Source organism: Chinchilla lanigera, unplaced genomic scaffold (genome assembly GCF_000276665.1).
Source record: "Chinchilla lanigera isolate Chin_1 unplaced genomic scaffold, ChiLan1.0 scaffold00023, whole genome shotgun sequence".
NCBI lineage: Eukaryota > Metazoa > Chordata > Mammalia > Rodentia > Chinchillidae > Chinchilla > Chinchilla lanigera.
Window position 1 is genome coordinate 12,506,738 of NW_004955424.1, and position 16,632 is coordinate 12,523,369.

The 16,632-nt window shown below is 51.4% G+C and overlaps 1 protein-coding gene and 1 pseudogene across 3 annotated transcripts in view; one reads left to right on the plus strand and one right to left on the minus strand.

Moving 5' to 3' along the window:
- Positions 1–16,632, plus strand: part of Rab11fip5 (RAB11 family interacting protein 5 (class I)) — a gene marked incomplete at its 5' end in the record, with an annotated part of 37,547 nt that continues 20,915 nt past the window's right edge. For all 3 annotated transcript variants that reach the window (XM_005385572.2, XM_005385573.2, XM_005385574.2), the window contains 1 exon segment: positions 1–547. In XM_005385572.2, coding sequence (XP_005385629.1) covers positions 117–547 — 431 coding nt within the window.
- On the minus strand, positions 8,801–9,169 carry LOC102018943 (annotated as a pseudogene).

Here is a 16,632-nt window from a genome sequence, read left to right on the forward strand (position 1 = left end):
GGCCGGGTATGCGGGCGCGGCGCTGGTAGCGGGTTCCTGAGCGCCATCCGCCGCTGCCGAGTTTGTCACCTGGGCCCCGCGCTTTCGCCCGGTGCTGCCCACCCTCGCCCGCCGCTATGGCCCTGGTGCGGGACGCCGAGCCGGCCTCAGGGCCCTCCCGCTGGCTGCCCACGCACGTCCAGGTGACAGTGCTGCGAGCCCGCGGGCTGCGGGGCAAGAGCTCGGGCGTCGGCAGCACCAGCGACGCTTACACGGTGATCCAGGTGGGCCGCGAGAAGTACAGCACGTCGGTGGTGGAGAAGACGCAGGGCTGCCCCGAGTGGCGCGAGGAGTGCTCCTTCGAGCTGCCGCCCGGCGCCCTGGACGGCCTGCTGCGGGCGCAGGAGGCAGACGCGGGCCCGGCGCCCTGGGCTGCGGGCTCGGCCGCCGCCTGCCAGCTGGTGCTCACCACCATGCACCGCTCACTCATCGGCGTCGACAAGTTTCTGGGCCAGGCCACCGTGGCGCTGGACGAGGTCTTCGGCGCAGGCCGTGCCCAGCACACACAGTAAGTAGGGGATGCGGGGTCACAGCAGCGGTTGAAGGTTCCTTTGGGTGGGGACGGCGGGGATCAGGACCCCGAACCTCGGTTTGGACTCTGAGCCCCTTGTCTCGTGCTCAAGCCGCAAACCGACACACAGAAGTTGGTTCTTAGCATTTTGGTGTCCTCCTAGTCTCCCAGACAGGCTCAGCTGGGGGGCTGGAGCTCAGGTGGGTCCCTGGGGAATTTGAGTGGTAACCAAATGTTAGACATAGACTATCAAGGAAAGTTAGTAGAGGGGTTCTGAAGCTTTGGGGCTGTGGGAAATCTTAAGGCCTCCAGGCGTGTCTTCTTTCCTCAAAGGGGAGGGGACCTGAGGCAATGCTCTGAACCTAGCCCATGCCAGAGTGGAGAGGCTGCCTTTCCCTGTGGGGTAAGGAAAGTGAGGTGTTACCCTCCAGGGTGAGTGTGGAACTGGGGCCACCCCACCAAACCTGGAGGTTGTTCCAGACATCTGCCTCTTGCCTATTCTGTGATGCCTTCCACCTTCTAGAGCTGCTACCCCCCTCCCCTTCACCCCGATCCTGTGTCCAGGGTCCATAGTGTGAGGAGAATAGGAGGACCTTTCCAAGTAAAGGAGGGAAAGACTTAGGTCAGGCAGGCTTTAAGTGACCTGCCTGCCCTCTCCGGGTGGAGGCAGTTTACTTCACAGCAATAGATCATCTCCCAGTCACATCCCCTGAGAAGAGCCAGCAGGTTTTTTTTTTTTTTTTTTCCAATCATTTATTTTGGCAGCATGTAGTTTTCCCTGTGTTAAGATCACGGCTTCAGACTTGAAGCACCATTTCCTGTTTGGGCTTAGGTGGGATCTGGAAGCCAGTCCTCGGTCCTCAGCACCTGCTGTGGGTCACTCCAGTGGTTAACTTGGGAGTGATGGGGGTGGGGTGGCAGCAGGGGTGTGCCCTAGGTAGGGAGAGGCACCCCAAGGCCTGGTGGGGGGAATAGTACCCACTGAGTAAATCTAGGAAGGCTTGCTGGAGGAGAGGGATGAACCTTGCATCTGGTGCAGACACGAAGAGATAGCAGGATTTGGGTAGAAAAGGGTCTGACCTTGAATGTTTTTCATAAGGAAGGGCCTTCCTGGCTGGCTGTGTGCTGCTTGGGGTGGGGAGTGGGTTAGTGCAAGGGCAGGTTCCAGGCAGGGCTGTGACCTGGCCCCATCCACCCCTCCTCTGGCCTTCTCCCCGCCTTCCCTCATGACTTGCTGTTTGGTTGCTGGGTGTGGGATCATGTGGCGTCGCTTGGCCCTCGTTTGGGTTTTTTCCTCCCCTTTTCTGTCCTCTCCCTCCTTACTGGCTCAGGGAGCCCAAGGGGGTGGTTGTGGACTGGAATGCTCTGCTGTGGGTCTCTTGGTCCCCTTAGCCCTTACTGCCTGTCCCCACGTCACTCCACCCCTTCCCCCAGTCCTTCACCCTCCACTCAGAGCTCCCTTGCCTCAGTTGGTAGGTGACGTATCTGGTATGTGTTTCAGGGAGAGAAGGGGAACTGGACAGAAAAAAGTCTCTAGCTTGCGGGGAGGAGCTTCTTTGTCCCCCCCCTCTCCCAGAGTTCTTGGCCTCCAGCTCTTCCTTCCCTGAACTGACCCAGCCTGCAGATCCAGGTGGGTCTGTTTGCAGCCAAGAACAGTGCATCTGGGAGAATTGGACATGTGCAGCCCCTTGATGTGAATGGGAGCCTTAATTTACTTTATAGAAGTCATCTTTTCCGCTGGTATTGCTCCACACCCACCTGGCTGCCTTTCCTCTGATGCATTGACCTGGGTTATTTTTGGAGCCTGGAGGGGGCAGCAGTGGGGTGGAGCACCTAGTAGGGTGGGCAGAGGACAAGTCCTGAAATTGGAGTGCTACTCTAGCTCACCAGACTAACAGCATGTCACCCTGCTCTGGCCCCCTCCTCTGGCTCTAATGGCCACTCCTGGTGGTATTTCCTGAGGCACTTTGGCATAGGCTGCTGAGACTGCCTGTTGTCTAGTCAGGACAGGGCCAGGTGGAAAGACCTGGTTGTATCTTCGTTAGCTCTGGATAATGATGGGAAAGAAGTGTTCATGTTTAACTGTAGGATCCAGCTTTGGTGGCCTCAGCAAGGACCTGTGGTGGTCCTCTGTCACCTCGTGGCCCTGTGTTACAGAGACAACCTGACTGGGAAGGGCAGGTTCCTCGTTAAGAGACTGGAGTTGTGCAACAATAGACCCCAGTCTTAAACCTGCCACCTTTATGGCAAGTTCAGGAAACTCTTGGAGCCTCAGATTTTTCATCTGTAAAATAAGGGATAATTTATACCTTCCCAGGGTTGATGCTCGGGATGAAGTGAGAATGTGGGTGAAGTACATAGTGTAGGCCCTGGGTGTGGTAGAGGGTAAGTGGACAGCAGTGACGGTGGAGGGAGGTTTTGGTGACATTGTCTGGCACAGTGCTAGACTAGAAGACATCCCCTGCTGTGGAAAAGCTTCTCATCTGCTAGGGGAGATAGTCAAAAACCTAGAGCCTGGGAAACCCTTGGGACATGGGAGGTGGTGGGACTATGGGAATTCTTAACCAAAGGAGCTCGCCTTTCCAATCCTCCGTCATTCTCTGCTGCTAGAGGCTTGAGAGCCAGGGTTGGCTTGGGAAACAGCTGTGGTCCCAAAGCCAGGCTCAGCTTTGGCTGTGGCTCTACAGCTCTCCTCCCTGGCAGTCTTGCTTGGGTCTGCTGCTGTCCTGGGGGAAGGCAGGACAGCACAGTACTGGAAAATCTGGGGACAGGGTTTTATTCCCAGTTTTGTATTACTAGTAGGCAGGCTACAGAACCTGTTTCCTCATTTCTGAAAAGGTCATGGTTCGTAGTTATCGTGAGTTGCACAGATTGAATAAGATACCATCTGTAAAAACCTTAGTGTAGTTCCAGACACATAGACGCTTTCAAAGTGGTAACGTTGAGTTAGTCTGGCGCCCTGCCTCATGTGCTGGTGGTGGCTGAAGTTCTAGGTGTCCCAGTCAGGTGGCACTCTCCAAGGTGAGGGGTTTCACTGGAGGCTTCCAAATAATAAGGGAAAGTTCTCAAAACAGAATTTAATGTGGTACACAAGGACACTTGATGAGACCCTACACGGGTCTTCAGGGTTCCGATGGGTCTGAAAATCCTGAGTTGCCTCTTTGGTAACTCCTTTCTGGCTTTTCCCAACAACATCCCTCCTGGGATTCTCCACTGGGTGCTTGTCTGGCTCCCAACACACACATGATTCTCTGTTCCCTGTGGAGGGAACATTTGGACCCTTCTGGCTGTTATGGTATTGATGTGGATTGCGGCCCTAGGCAAATGTCCGAGAACTTGTGTCACACAGGGGTGGGGTGGAAGAAGCAGCAAAGGTTCTGTAGTGAGAAGCTAGAGAATCTGCCATTTGGGTAGGGAAGCCCTGTTCTTGGCCTTCTGGGAGGGCTGATCTGCGTGTGTTTGAAGGGAGGAAGGGAACAACCCTGCTTTGTGGAGCCCTATATCTGCCTTCTCCCTCAACCTGTTAAGGAGTGAAGTGGTCCCAACTTGTAAAGCCTGGAGTACAGAATCCTACTGGATTAGTGGCTAGAAGCTGATGACTTGGAAAAGCTGAAGCTGTGGCTTCCATTAGGGTTGGGACCAGTTGCCTTTTTTCATCACAAAGACCATGCTAATTGTGTTCCTTAAAAAGCACTGTCAGCCCCTGCCCAGACTGTGCCGTTATGGTTTTTTGGGGGAGAGGGAAGCACCGGAGGGGTGTGGCTTTGGAGGACACAGGTTTAGGACTAGTTCTTCTGCCTGACTGATCATAACATTCTGAGCCCTCTTTAAAGAGTTGTTTTGGGGCCCTGGGAAGCACCTGAGGGGAAAGGCAGCTCATTAGCCAAAGGGTGCCTGGGGTGGGGTGGGGGGTGGTGTGGTGGTGTGGGGTGGGGTGTCTTTAGGGGATTCTTCCCATCCTGGTGGTGTGGGGTGGGGTGTCTTTAGGGGATTCTTCCCATCCTTTAGCTTCCAGGAGACCTGCATGTAACTGTGGTGGGCAGGTGACGCATGACCCCATAGCCTTTTGTCCCTTGATGCCAAGGTGTGACCTTGTTCTTTAGACAGTCTCTGGATTTGGCTCCTGCTCCAACCCCTGGCCTGGAGTCCCGGCCTCTAGGGCTGCTGGGGAGGGGTGTGGCTGCCTTAGGAACCAGTCATAAGGACACAAAGGGACCGTCTTTTGGTCCTGGGGCCATTTTTATTTGGGATTGCTGGAGCAGCAGTGTCTGGGGGAGTGGGGCGGGGAGGAAGTGTGACTCTTCAGTCGGTCTGAGCAGCTCCTCATGGAACAGTGGCTTCCTCTTCCTTTTACATCTGCCCCTGGCCCAGAGCCCTGGGCCTGTGTCAGCCCCATCTCTGGCCTGCTTCCCTCTCCCTGTGGGCAGCTGGGCATGAGGTGCAACTCAGCAGAGCTGCCATTCCCGGCAACCTTGAGGGCTGCCCTTCTCTCCCGACAGCAGCTGCCCACCCCTCTTGTTATTGCTGCCGCCCTGGTGATGTGACTTGCCTTGCTGCTAAGCCTCTGGTCTGGCTTTGTCCAGATGTTTCCCTTGCCCGTCCCACCCCGAGCTGGAACAGATGATTAACACAATGTCAGGAGCTGTGGTTGCTCTGTGGAAATCAGTCCTCTTTTTCTTCTTCTTTTCCCTCTGTAGAATGCGTATCCCTTCTCTGTCACAAGTGATAAAAATGTGTCCCCAGCAGGAGTCCTCTGTGCTCCCGGCAGTCCTATGGGGGAATCTGGTGACCTTGTTCTTTCTGAGCAGGGCTGTGGTTGTTTCTTCAGGAAGGAGAGGGGACTTGGCAGGGCACATGGAGACTGTGTAGGGCTGGGCCAGGACTCTCCCAGCCTGCAGTGAACAGGGGATCTGAGTGGGGAAGCCACGGGGGTTGGGGGAGGTTGTCGGGGACACCTTGACCTTCGGTTCACCTGGGAGGGGAAGCACAGCCCTTGCTCAGGGAATTCCAGTGTCAGAGTGAGAAGACAGCTTCGCATGTAGCAACTGAGGCTTGGGGAGGGAGAGCAGACGACAAGGTCTCAGCTACTCAGCAGTTAGTGGAAGGTGTGGCTCTTTGTGGTTCCTATTAAACCCTGGCAGCCTGCAGAGCTGCCAGGGTTTAGGGAAAGAAGAGATGGTGTTTGGAGGCCTGTGCGCGTCCCAGGGTTTCTGAAGTTCCTGTGGGGCTTCACTGAGACATGGGCACTGCTGCGGGGAGAGGGGAGGGGACCGAAGTGCCTGGACAAAGGCCAGGAGGGGTCACTGTGGGGTGTGATTCCAGAGGAGGGGAGGATGTGGACATCCCTATATTTGAAGGAAGTGCCATAGGGAGCCCTGGAGATGTTAGAGAAAACAGGGCCCCTGAGGTCGCCTGTGGTCAAGGCAGCCTCTCTGAGGAGAGGACATGTGCCTGAGACTGTAGGGGTCCACCAGGGAGCCTGTCTACCATTCCCGCCTTCGGAATTCCCATACCTGTTATGGTGCATTATTATTATTATTATTATTATTATTATTATTATTATTATTGTAGGTGGAAAACCTATAGTACATGTGTTGTTTTTGTTTTAAGACAAAAGATGTTAATGTATGAGTTGTTCTTTCTTAACTAAAACTTCAGTATTCAGGTTTAATTGCAGTGCAATAAATAAGTGGGTTTTGGGTTGCAGTTTGTTTTTTTTTGCCGGGGGGTCGCAGTTTGGACTCTCATCTCTAAAAGGTTCGCCACACTGGACTAGTATATCTTTTTATTAAGCCCTTTCTAGATGTTTGACTTCCACTAGCTTACTGCAAGGCCTTGAGGTATATAGGTGCTATTACTGTGTTGAGCAGTTGAAGAAACCGTGGGACAGAGAGGTGAAGTGACTTTCCTAAAGGCACACAGCATAGTCATGTTGTGAATGGAGGCAGTCTGGGCTTAGTCTGTGCTCTTACGGTCCATCTCCATCTTCTCCCATGAGTCCACTTTGTCAGGGCTGGGTGCCCTGCTGAAGCCTCCTCTTCCTTCCTGCTGCAGGTCAGGGGTTAACCTGGGGGCTCTAAGTGTGACCTGTTTCTTCCAGGAGAGCCCAAATTTATAGGCCAGGCATGTATGTTGCAGGCACTGAGGTGTTGCCTGCCATCAGGTGTCTCTAGGACGGGGTGAGGCCTAGAAAGCTCTAGGTCTTCCCATCCCACTGCTCAGAGCCATCAGACATAGGAGACTTCCTGACCTTCTCCCAAATGTCACCCGTTCCCTTTTCCTGACAGAACACGCCTAGCTGACTGGTTTCCCCTTCACAGTCATTTGCAGTTATTTTTTTCTTTTGTTCAACAGCCGGGAATCCATGACTGGGCAACCACTGTCTTTAAGCTACTGCTGAGGAGGAAACAGAAAAACATGGATAGACCTTTACCTGGATGGATAGAAATATGTTTCAGGCAAGATTTACATAGGAAGGATAGGTACCCCACAGAGCATCCTGTAAAAGTCAGAAGGAGCAAGTCTGGAGAAAGGAAAGCCCATGGGTTACAGCAGCCATGGGAGGCTTCCTGGAGGCGGCAGGGCTCCTCCAGGAGGGGAGGTGTTGGGTGGGACTGGCCTGGGAGGGGTATGGGGGAGCCTTGCTTAGTTTTCTTTGTTCTTCTCTCAAGTGAAACAGCAGGGCTTTATTTCTTATTTATTTTTGGTTCATTCCTGTGGTTCACAGTTCTAAAGGGATAGAAGGACGCACCTTGCCCTGACCTTGAGTCTGTCTTCAAAGTCAAGCAACATTAGAAAGTCTAGTGTTTATTCCAAAGTTGTGTCATGCGTTTACAAGCAAGTGCATTGTGTGTGTCCCCCACCTTTGTCCAGATACATCATTTTCAACCTGCAGTTCTGTCCCTGAGCTGGGCCTCACTTTCCCACACAGGGATGTTTATTGTTTGTCTCCACCTACAATGGAGCCTGAACTCCATGGAGGCGGAGACGGCCACTACTTAGTTCTGTCCTCCCTGACTCAGGCCTTCTGTTGGGGTGAATGTGAGGTTAGGCACACTCTGAGGAGGGGGTGGGTTATGCAGAATTCCTTCCTTCTTCCCTGGCTACTGAAGATCCCCTGGGAGAGGTCATCTTGCTGGTTCTCTCCTTCTTCCTAGGTAGGGTCATCGCTGTTTGGTCCTGGCTACCTTGTTCCCACGGGGCTGATGACAGCCTATAAAAGGCCTTTGATAGACAATAGACCCAAATCTTTATGTGTGGCTTGGCCTACTTTCCAGAGTGCTTTCCCAGCATCACCTCATTTCGTTCTTCCCTGCGGGCAGCAGAGTGACCCCCATTTTCACAGATGAGGAGAGCAGGGTCTCTGGAGGTAAAATGACCTGTCCACAGTCACATGGCTTGTTAGTGGCAGCCAGACTCCTGACCTCTGAGCCCATTGCTTTTCCCTCTGCATTGTGCTATCAGTCCTGCATACTTCGCGCTGCTCTCTGTGGTGGTTAGACTTGCCTCCTGGCATTTTTATGGCTTTTTCTCATGCCGGTGAGCGTGGGCCCCTGGCGTCTACTGAGGCAAGCTGACAGTGACAGATCTTTGGAGCTTACAGCAGTAGGGTGAGGATTAGAGGAGACGTGTGTGCTCAGGAAGGGAGGGAGGCTGGCCATGAAGTGAGCCGGGCGAGCTGTGTTTGTGGAGGCATGGGTAGCTAGTGAATGACGTTTGGGCTCCTTCTGAAGGCTGGCTGAGCCAGGCATGGCGTGGTGCCAGAGGAGGTGATACGGATTGTCTTTGGGCCTGATAAGAGGCTGTATCCTGTCCTGTGATCGTGCTTGGCTTGCTGTTTTACAGTAGATACCAAATCAAAGGGTAGTTGGGTATTGTGGGTCTTGGGAGACGTGGGCTAGCAGGCAGAGACTGAAGTTGAGTCCTGCCATTGGTTTTGTTTACCCAGCAGGTTGTAGAAAGTATTGTTTATTTGTTATTTATTTATTTTTATTTGTTTATTTTTGGTGCTGGGAATCAAGCTCAGGACCTTATGCTTGCCAGGCAGGTGCTGTGCCACAGAGCTATATCCAGCCCCCCTTTTTTTTTTTTTTTTGAGACAGGGTCTCCCTATATAATTGAGGCTCGCCTGAAATGCACTATGTAGCCTGTTGGCCTTGAACTTACAGCGATCCTCTTGCTGCAGCCTCCCGAGTTCTGGGATTACAAGCATGTACCACCATGCCCAGCTTTGTTAATTTTTTTTTTTTTAAGTGAACATGGCAAGATTTTATTGTCTTTATAATAAAACAAAACATGAATGTTAAAACTGGATCACTTGGCCCTTTCTTTTCTTATCTCCTCCCAGTTCAAAATGCTTGCATCTCTTAATAGCCAGCACTCTCTTAGATCTGCAATTAGGCTCAACACACTCAAGCCTCAGCACAATATTCTTTGTAGTTTTGGCCTTTTTCCGGAAAATCTGCTTGGTCTGTCCGCCATAGCCATTCTGCTTCCTGTCGTAACGTGGCTTTCCCTGGGCATAGAGAGAATCCTTGCCTTTCTTGTACTGTGTCACTTTGTGGGGTTGATGCTTGCCATATTACAGAAAGTTCGCTGGGTTTTAGGAACGTTCACCATGCTTGCAGGCGCACAATCAGCACGGAAAGAAAAGCTGTTAATTTTTGAAATGGAGTCTGGCTGTATTGCCCTGGCTGATATTGAACTCCTGGGCTCAAATGATCCTCCGGCCTCCACCTTTTAAAATAGCTGTGACTACACCCCCACGATGCCATGTCAACCAGGTTCCGTTTCTCAGGCCCTGTTGCAGATTGTGAGGGATGAAAGGTGAATATCAGACACTACTGTCAACAGCAGTGAGAGTCCAGGGTGGAGAGGCTTGACCACAATGTGGCCAAGGGGTCACCGAGAAGGGTACTGGAGGAAGCCGCTTGACCCTCCTACCTTCCCACTGTTCCTGTCGTAGTTGAAGATTTTTTTTAACTTCTGCTCTGGACTGTTGGTTGCGGCTGCGTTTTTATGAAGCAGAGTCCCTGAGCCAGGTACAGTGGTGCATGCCTGCAGTCCCAGCTACTCAGGAGGGAGAGATAGGAGGGTCACTTGAGCTAGGAGCTCAAGACCAGCCAAGACAACATAGCAAGACCCTGTCTCAAAAAAAAAATCTTGCCACTTTTTTTAATTTTCCTATGCACTCTGTGTTCTTATAGTGTCAGCACTCTTTATTTGTGTGGCTTATTTCTCTGCTGAGATGTAAGTGCCACAAGGATGTTCTGTTCTTGTTCCTGGCAAGTACTTGGGGAATGGGAAAGTGGAGGCTTGAGTGAGGCTGCCTCTGGCTGGGTGGGAGTTCACTGGTGAGTTCCTGTTCTAAGAGGAACAGTGCTGGCACTGTGGGTGTCCGGCTGGGTTGTGGGGTTCTCACGGCGCTGGGGTGATAAGTGGATGGGCTGAGGAGCTCACAAGTGAGCACAAGGCTCGGGGACTACGGGACAGAGCAGGAGTAGGGTACAGTCACAGACAAGGAGAACAGGCCTGTGATGGCCTGAGGCTGACCCACAACCTCCTGGCACCTAAGTTTAGCCCATGTTGGTCCCTGATGGGACCATGAAGAGAGCGAATGAGTCAGGGTCCCCTAAATGCCTCAGTATGCTCACTTTCCGTCTCCAGCATAACCTAATGCCTTTGTCACATACGATTAGCAGTTCCTTGATAATTATCCAGTCTCTGGTCCATATACAAATTTCCGAGATAAGAAAAATCTCTCTGCATGGGTGGTTTGAGTCAGGTACCAAGGAGGTACCTGGTTGTTATGTTTCATGGTGTGGACTTACTATACCAGTCTCCTCCCTCTTTGTTTCATTACCTGGTGGGGGAACTGGGCAGTGTGTCCTTGAGGATGTCACACACTGTGGCCCTGGACATTCTCCTGATGCCCTTATCCTAATTCTCCTGGCACAAGGCCTTTGCAGGTGGGCTGGGTGACTCCCTGCATCACCCGGAAGAGGCTGAGGGTAGGCAGTGGGGCTGGGCTGCTAGTGCCATCCAGACATTTAGAAGTTCCTCACCAACCGTTTCCCAGTGATTTTGGTGTCCATTGACATTGTCACCTGGGTCTCCCATTCTGTCTTTTTATCTCTACCAGCCAAAATCCCTACATAGGGAAGAGCTTTTTCTCTCAACTGGCTATTCTGCCATGGCAGCCTGGGGTAGCTCACTCGGGACTGACAGAAGGGGTGATTCTTAGCCTCATTTTTCAATTTGGTGATGACTTTTAAATTAAAAATCCTTCTGTTTTATGTCCATAACACTAGTCATGGAAGCCTGCAAACCTTTGAGGGCAAATGATTTCATCTGTCCAGGGCTGCACGTAATGGCTGATCACTGGCCAGGAGTAGCAGTCTGGGGCAGGTTACAGGCAGGTGTTTTGGTATGTTTCCCAATTTCTCCATTTTTGTCTCCCCCCCCCCCCCCCCGTACTGGGGTTTGAACCCTAGGTCTCATATATGGTAGGCAGGTGCTCTGCCCCTGAGCTGCATCCCCAGTCCTTTTTATTTTATTTTATTTTATTTTATTTTTTGTCTTTTTGAAACAGGGTCTTGTTATGCAGTTCAGGCTGGCCTTGGGCTCACTTTATAGCCAAGGCTGGTCTCAAACTTGCAATGATGCTCCTGCCTCAGCCTCCCAAGTGCTGGGATCACAGGCATGCACCACCATGCCTGGCATTTTTAATTTTATTTTTGACACAGGGTCTGGCTAAATTACTAAGGCAAACCTGGAACTTGTAGTCCTTTTGCCTTATCCTCCTAGGGAGCTGGGATTACAGGCCTGTGCCACTGTGCTCTACTAATATCAGCTTTTCGAAGCATGCACTTTCTGCACTCTGCAGCTCTACAGTCTCTACGGGAAACCTGCGGGGGCGTGAAGCTGGGGTAGGAGAACTGTGTCAATATTTTTCGTGTCCTTCATGTTGGTGCCTTACTTTACCTTGAAGATTCTCAACCTGTCCATGGAGCAGCACAGTCATGTCTACTAAGGATGTCCAGATGCCCTTTGCTGCTGAGTGGGGTTTTACTCCTCTAGCTGTCGGTTTTGCAGACTGCTCGTATCCCACGTGGAGCTGGCTCTTCATTGGCTGTGTTTGAGCCTCCTTTTAAAGAGGCTGTGTGTGGTGGCGGCAGCCAGAAGAAGGAAGCAGCAGACATGGTGGGTGCAACCGTAGCACGTGAGGCACAGATGAGGACCCGCTGAGGGAAGTTGGAGTTTGTGGTGCTGGGAGCAGAGTCAAAACAAGCTCCTGCTCTCTCCGTCTAGCAGGTGCCCTGGTTGTTTATGTTTCTCTGGAGTCACCTTCGTTGGTATACAGGGTATTTGAGGGCCAGCCTGAGCACTGAGGCATGACACTGGGGAGTCTGAGAACCTTTGGTCAACTTGCTGTTCACTGTGAGACCCTGAGTGGGAAATAGAAGCAGAGCCTGAGAGCAAAGCTTTCAGCCTGAGTGCTGTGCAGGGCAGGGTGGGGAGGAGCTGGCTTGCTGAGCTGGTTGCTTTCTGCATGCATGTATTTTTTTTTTGAGACAAGGGCTCACTATGTAAGTTCAGACTGGCCTTGAACTCACTATATACCCTAAGCTGGCCTTGAGCTCTCAGTGATCTTCCTGCCTCAGCCTCCCGAGTGCTGGGATTACAGGCATATGCCACCACGCCTGGCTCTGCCTTCTCTCTCTAGATGGGTGTTTTCATCCATTTGGTGCCAAGGACCCCTTTGGCATCTGGTGAAGCTCATAGGCCTCTTCTCAGAGCAAGGTTTCTACAAAGTGCACCAAGGAGATGGAACTGTATTCATCAGTGTATTAAAACATTTGCTAAAGAAGCATGTACTTTATTACCATATTCAATAACATGACTTAGCGGTGGCCTAATAACTTCACAGTTCAAAGTAGTGATGAGTATGCATGTTGTTGACATCTGCAACGAGTGTAATTCCATATGAACATGTCTGGTTTCTCTTGGTGACAAAGTTCCAGGTATTGGTAATCTACTGTTAGTATTGCAAAATTCATTATTAGAAGGCACGCTACATTTCAGTTAGAGAGTATGGGAAATAGGATGTAATTGTTCTCCTTATACACCCTATCCCCGCCGCACACTCTAGAGAAATAAAGAGGTGATTTTGGATTCTTCAGTGGGGCAGGAACGTGGGAGTGTTGGGGCCCCAGGGCAAATGCTGCACTCGCAGAAGGAAGCAGTATAATGAATGATCAAAGTCTGGGGCACTGGAGGCAGGGAGCCTGAGTTCGCATCTTCGTTCTCCTGCTTACTGAAGAAATATGTGACTTCCCCAGGGAAGTTCTTGGAGGTAAGAATGGACCTCAGCATCTACAGCTCCTAAAATGAGTGTGCCAGGCCCTATTCTGGGTGTTCTTGCATAATCTGATAAGTACTCATAGTGGTTCTATGAGAAGGGACATCCGCTACACCACTTTATAGAGTAGGTGAGTGTTGTAGTCACTTTCTCTTCCCTGAGACTTATGCGTGACACCCACAACTTAAAGGAGGAGAGGTTTATTTTGGCTCACAGTTCAGTCTGTAGACAGCCGACTCCAAGGCAGAAACAGCATGTCAGAGAGGCCTGGCAGTGGAGAGCTGCTCACACCATGACAGCCAGAAGCAGCGAAAGAAGGGAGGATCCTGGGAGGAGATGCACCCTTCCAGGTCAGACCCCAGTCACCCACCTCTTCCAACCGGGCCCCACCTCCTAACAGTACCTTCAGCCATTAATTCATTAGTGTATGAACCAGCTGATGGGTACAGTGCCCCATGATCCAGGCATCTTCCAAAAGCCCCGCCTCTGAACACATGAGACTTCTAGGGGACATTCTAAATCTGACCCACAACAGTGAGCAAACACAGCATAGAGAGATTACCTAACTTACCTGAGATCTCGCAGTTAGTGCTGGGCTGGTGCTTAAGCCCAGGCAGCCTGGCCCCCAGTCTGTGCGTGGCCACCTTCAGGGTCTGCCTGTCATCTTGACCTTACCAGGTGGTTTAAAAAATTAAGATGTAATTTGGTGTGTTGAATGCTTAGTGTAGTGTGCAGCACACAGTAAATACCAACCAGGTGGCTGTAGTTGGGAATGGTTTTAAGATTGGTAGCTTTCAGGACCAAATGATGGGCTCAGGACCAGTGCCCCATCTCTTCTGCTTCCCAGGCTGTGCCCTTTCCACGTCTGGTTGGGCATCTTTTCCCAGGGAAGTTAATGGGATTCTTAGCTCAGAGACCCGAGCCGAGTCTCACAGTTAAAGGAGGTACCATTTTGGAAGCTGGGGCCCCTGCCCTCTGGAAGCTTCAGTCTCAGGGTATGGTGAGCAGGGGAGGGCCCTGTGCTCTTCGGGAGCTCCGGCTCTCATGGGTGAGACCCGTAGGTTTATCATGATGGGAGCAACCAGAAAGCACCTGTGAACAGGGACAAGCAAATTCTCTCACCCTGGTCAGGTCTTCCTTCAGCCAAACCTCCTCAGCCCCATCTGAGCACCCACACTATATCTGTCTTTCACTCTGTTTTCACTGTACCCACCGCGGTACTGTTAGGTTGTCTTGTGGTTTATTGAACAAATATTTGAATGTCCATTGTTAAGTGCTTGTGGAACAGAGGTGAACAGAAGAAAGCTCCTGACTGGAGCAGGGAGGACAGGTGCTGTTGTGGTTTATATCTGCATGTCCCCCCCACCCCACACCTCATGCGCTCCTAGGTGGGGCTTTGGGGCAGTGATTTGATCCTGGGGGCATGACACCCGTGGGTGGATTAGTTACTTGATGAGTTTATAACCAAGTGTGATGTTGGGGGATAACACTTGGATGGAGAAGAATGGGTCACTGGGGCCATAGCCTGGAAGAGTCTCTCTCCTTCCTTCCCCACTGAATTTCTCTCTGCTTCCATTGCCATGCCATGAGCTGTCTCTTCTCTGTGATGCCCCTCTGCCATGCTGCCCTGCCTTGGAGCCAGTTGAGACTATGAACTGAAATCTCTCCAAATTGTGAGCCAGAGTATACCTTTCCCCTTACGGTTGTGGGTGTCAGGTATTGTGTCTCAGCAGTGAGAAAAGTAAGGCAGACACCAAACAAGCCTTGTGTGTATATATCATTTTGGTGTGTGGTTGTACCCGGGTACAGTGATGTCAGAGCGTGGTGGGTGCAGTGAAAACAGAGTGAAAGACAGATGTAGTTTGGGTGCTCAGATGGGGCTGAGGAGGTTTGCCTCAAGAAAGACCTGACCAGGGTGAATGAAGGAATGGTGGCTGCAAGATCTGGGCCTGTGTCTTGGGCAGAGGAAAAAGCATGTACAGTGGTCCCAGGGACACCAGGAGGGCCAGTGTGCCCTGAGTGGAGTGAGAGATGCAGAGCCATTTGAGCCAAGGTCACAAAGATGGGGGGGGGGGGGCGGGAGTGGTGGGGTTGGGGGTAGTGCCCTGATTTCAGGTATTGGTGAGTGGATCTTGGGCGGCAGGCAACAGGGAATTAGAATGTCCGGCAGGGAGGCGGAGGTGGGCTGGCCTCAGGGTGACAGTGGAGAGATAGGTTGAATTCTGGAGATTATTTACAGGCAGAGCTAACAGCTCAACGTTTAGATGTGAGGTCTGAGGGGGAACAGAAAGACAGAGCTGGTTTCTGGCTTTCAGGTCTGGAATAAGTGATAGGCAGAGGCTCAGAAAGGTGCATGGTTATTTGGGCCTGGCTTTTGCATTAAGAAGTGGGGGTGAACCACGTGGGTCCAGGCCTCACAGCCCCCACAGGATTCACCTGGCACTTGGATGGGTGTGTTTGGCAGCTGCCAACTGGCATTCCCTGGGTGTTGGGCTTTCCGGTTGTGTTGCTGGCATCTCTTAGTTAGCTGTGATTCTTGAGAAATGAGTGGGGAGCTGGGTATGAGGAAGTGGGGCCCCACTAGCAGGAATGAACGACCAGGGCCATAACATTAGTAGCACCCTTGTTCCCTCCCACCTGCATCTCACTTTCTTTTTGAGACAGAGTTTTGCTTTGTAGCCCAGGTTGGCCTTGAACTCACAGCAGTTCTACTTCAGTCTCGCGAGTGCTGGGATTACAGGTATGTGCTGCCATGCCTGATTTGCATCTCCCTCTCGTCCTCAGCTCCTGGGGCGGGTGGCAGGGAGGCTAAGGGCCAAGTCTTGAGTTGATGCTGGGCTGTTGAAGTGCCAAGCAGATGAGCTGGGGGAAGAATTTCAGCCTAGGAGGGAGCCCTTAGAACCTTTCTCACGGCTCAGGCGCTTAGGAATTTTGGACCTTGACCATGACAGCAGGCTGCTGCTCCTGACAAGGTTTTGAGGGCAGGGCATGGATAATGGACAGAACCCCCAGGGCTCCGTCTGTATGTGCAGTACGTGATGGTCACCTCATCCTGGGGATTTGTGTATAGGCATAGCAAGTCTTAGTTCTTCTTTTTGTCCCCTTCCGCTTTCCTCCCTCCACCCTTCTTCCTCTCCTCATTTACGAAAGCTCTTCCACTTTTTTTTTTTTTGTTTTTTTCGGGTGCGGGGAATTGAACTCACAACCTTGTACTTGCCAGGCAGGCGCTGAGCCGCGGAGCTAAATCCCCAGCCCCTCCACGTTTTCTTTAAATTCTTTTTTCCTTTGAATCCCTTTTTCCTCCCTTCCTTCCCTGCTCCCCTATCTCTTCTTCCTCTTTCCATTTGAACAAGTTCTTCTTAATACCTGATATCCATCCTCCATTTTGCTACTTATGTATACTTTGAATTTCTCATATAAGAGAAACAATGTGGTATTTAAACTTGTATGTCTGATTTATATATTTATTATTATGGTCTCAAGGTGCATCCTTTTACCAAAAATGTCTCAAGTTTATCTTTCTTTATGGCAGAGTAGTACTCCATTTCACATAAATACTGCATTTTCAGCTGGGTGTGGTGGCACATGCCTATAATCCCAGTACTCCACAGGCTGAGGCAGGAGGATCGGTTGCAAGTTCGAGACCAGCCTGGGCTACAAAGTGAGCTCAAGGCCAGCCTGAACTGCATAGTGAGACCCTGTCTCAAAAAGACAAAAAAAA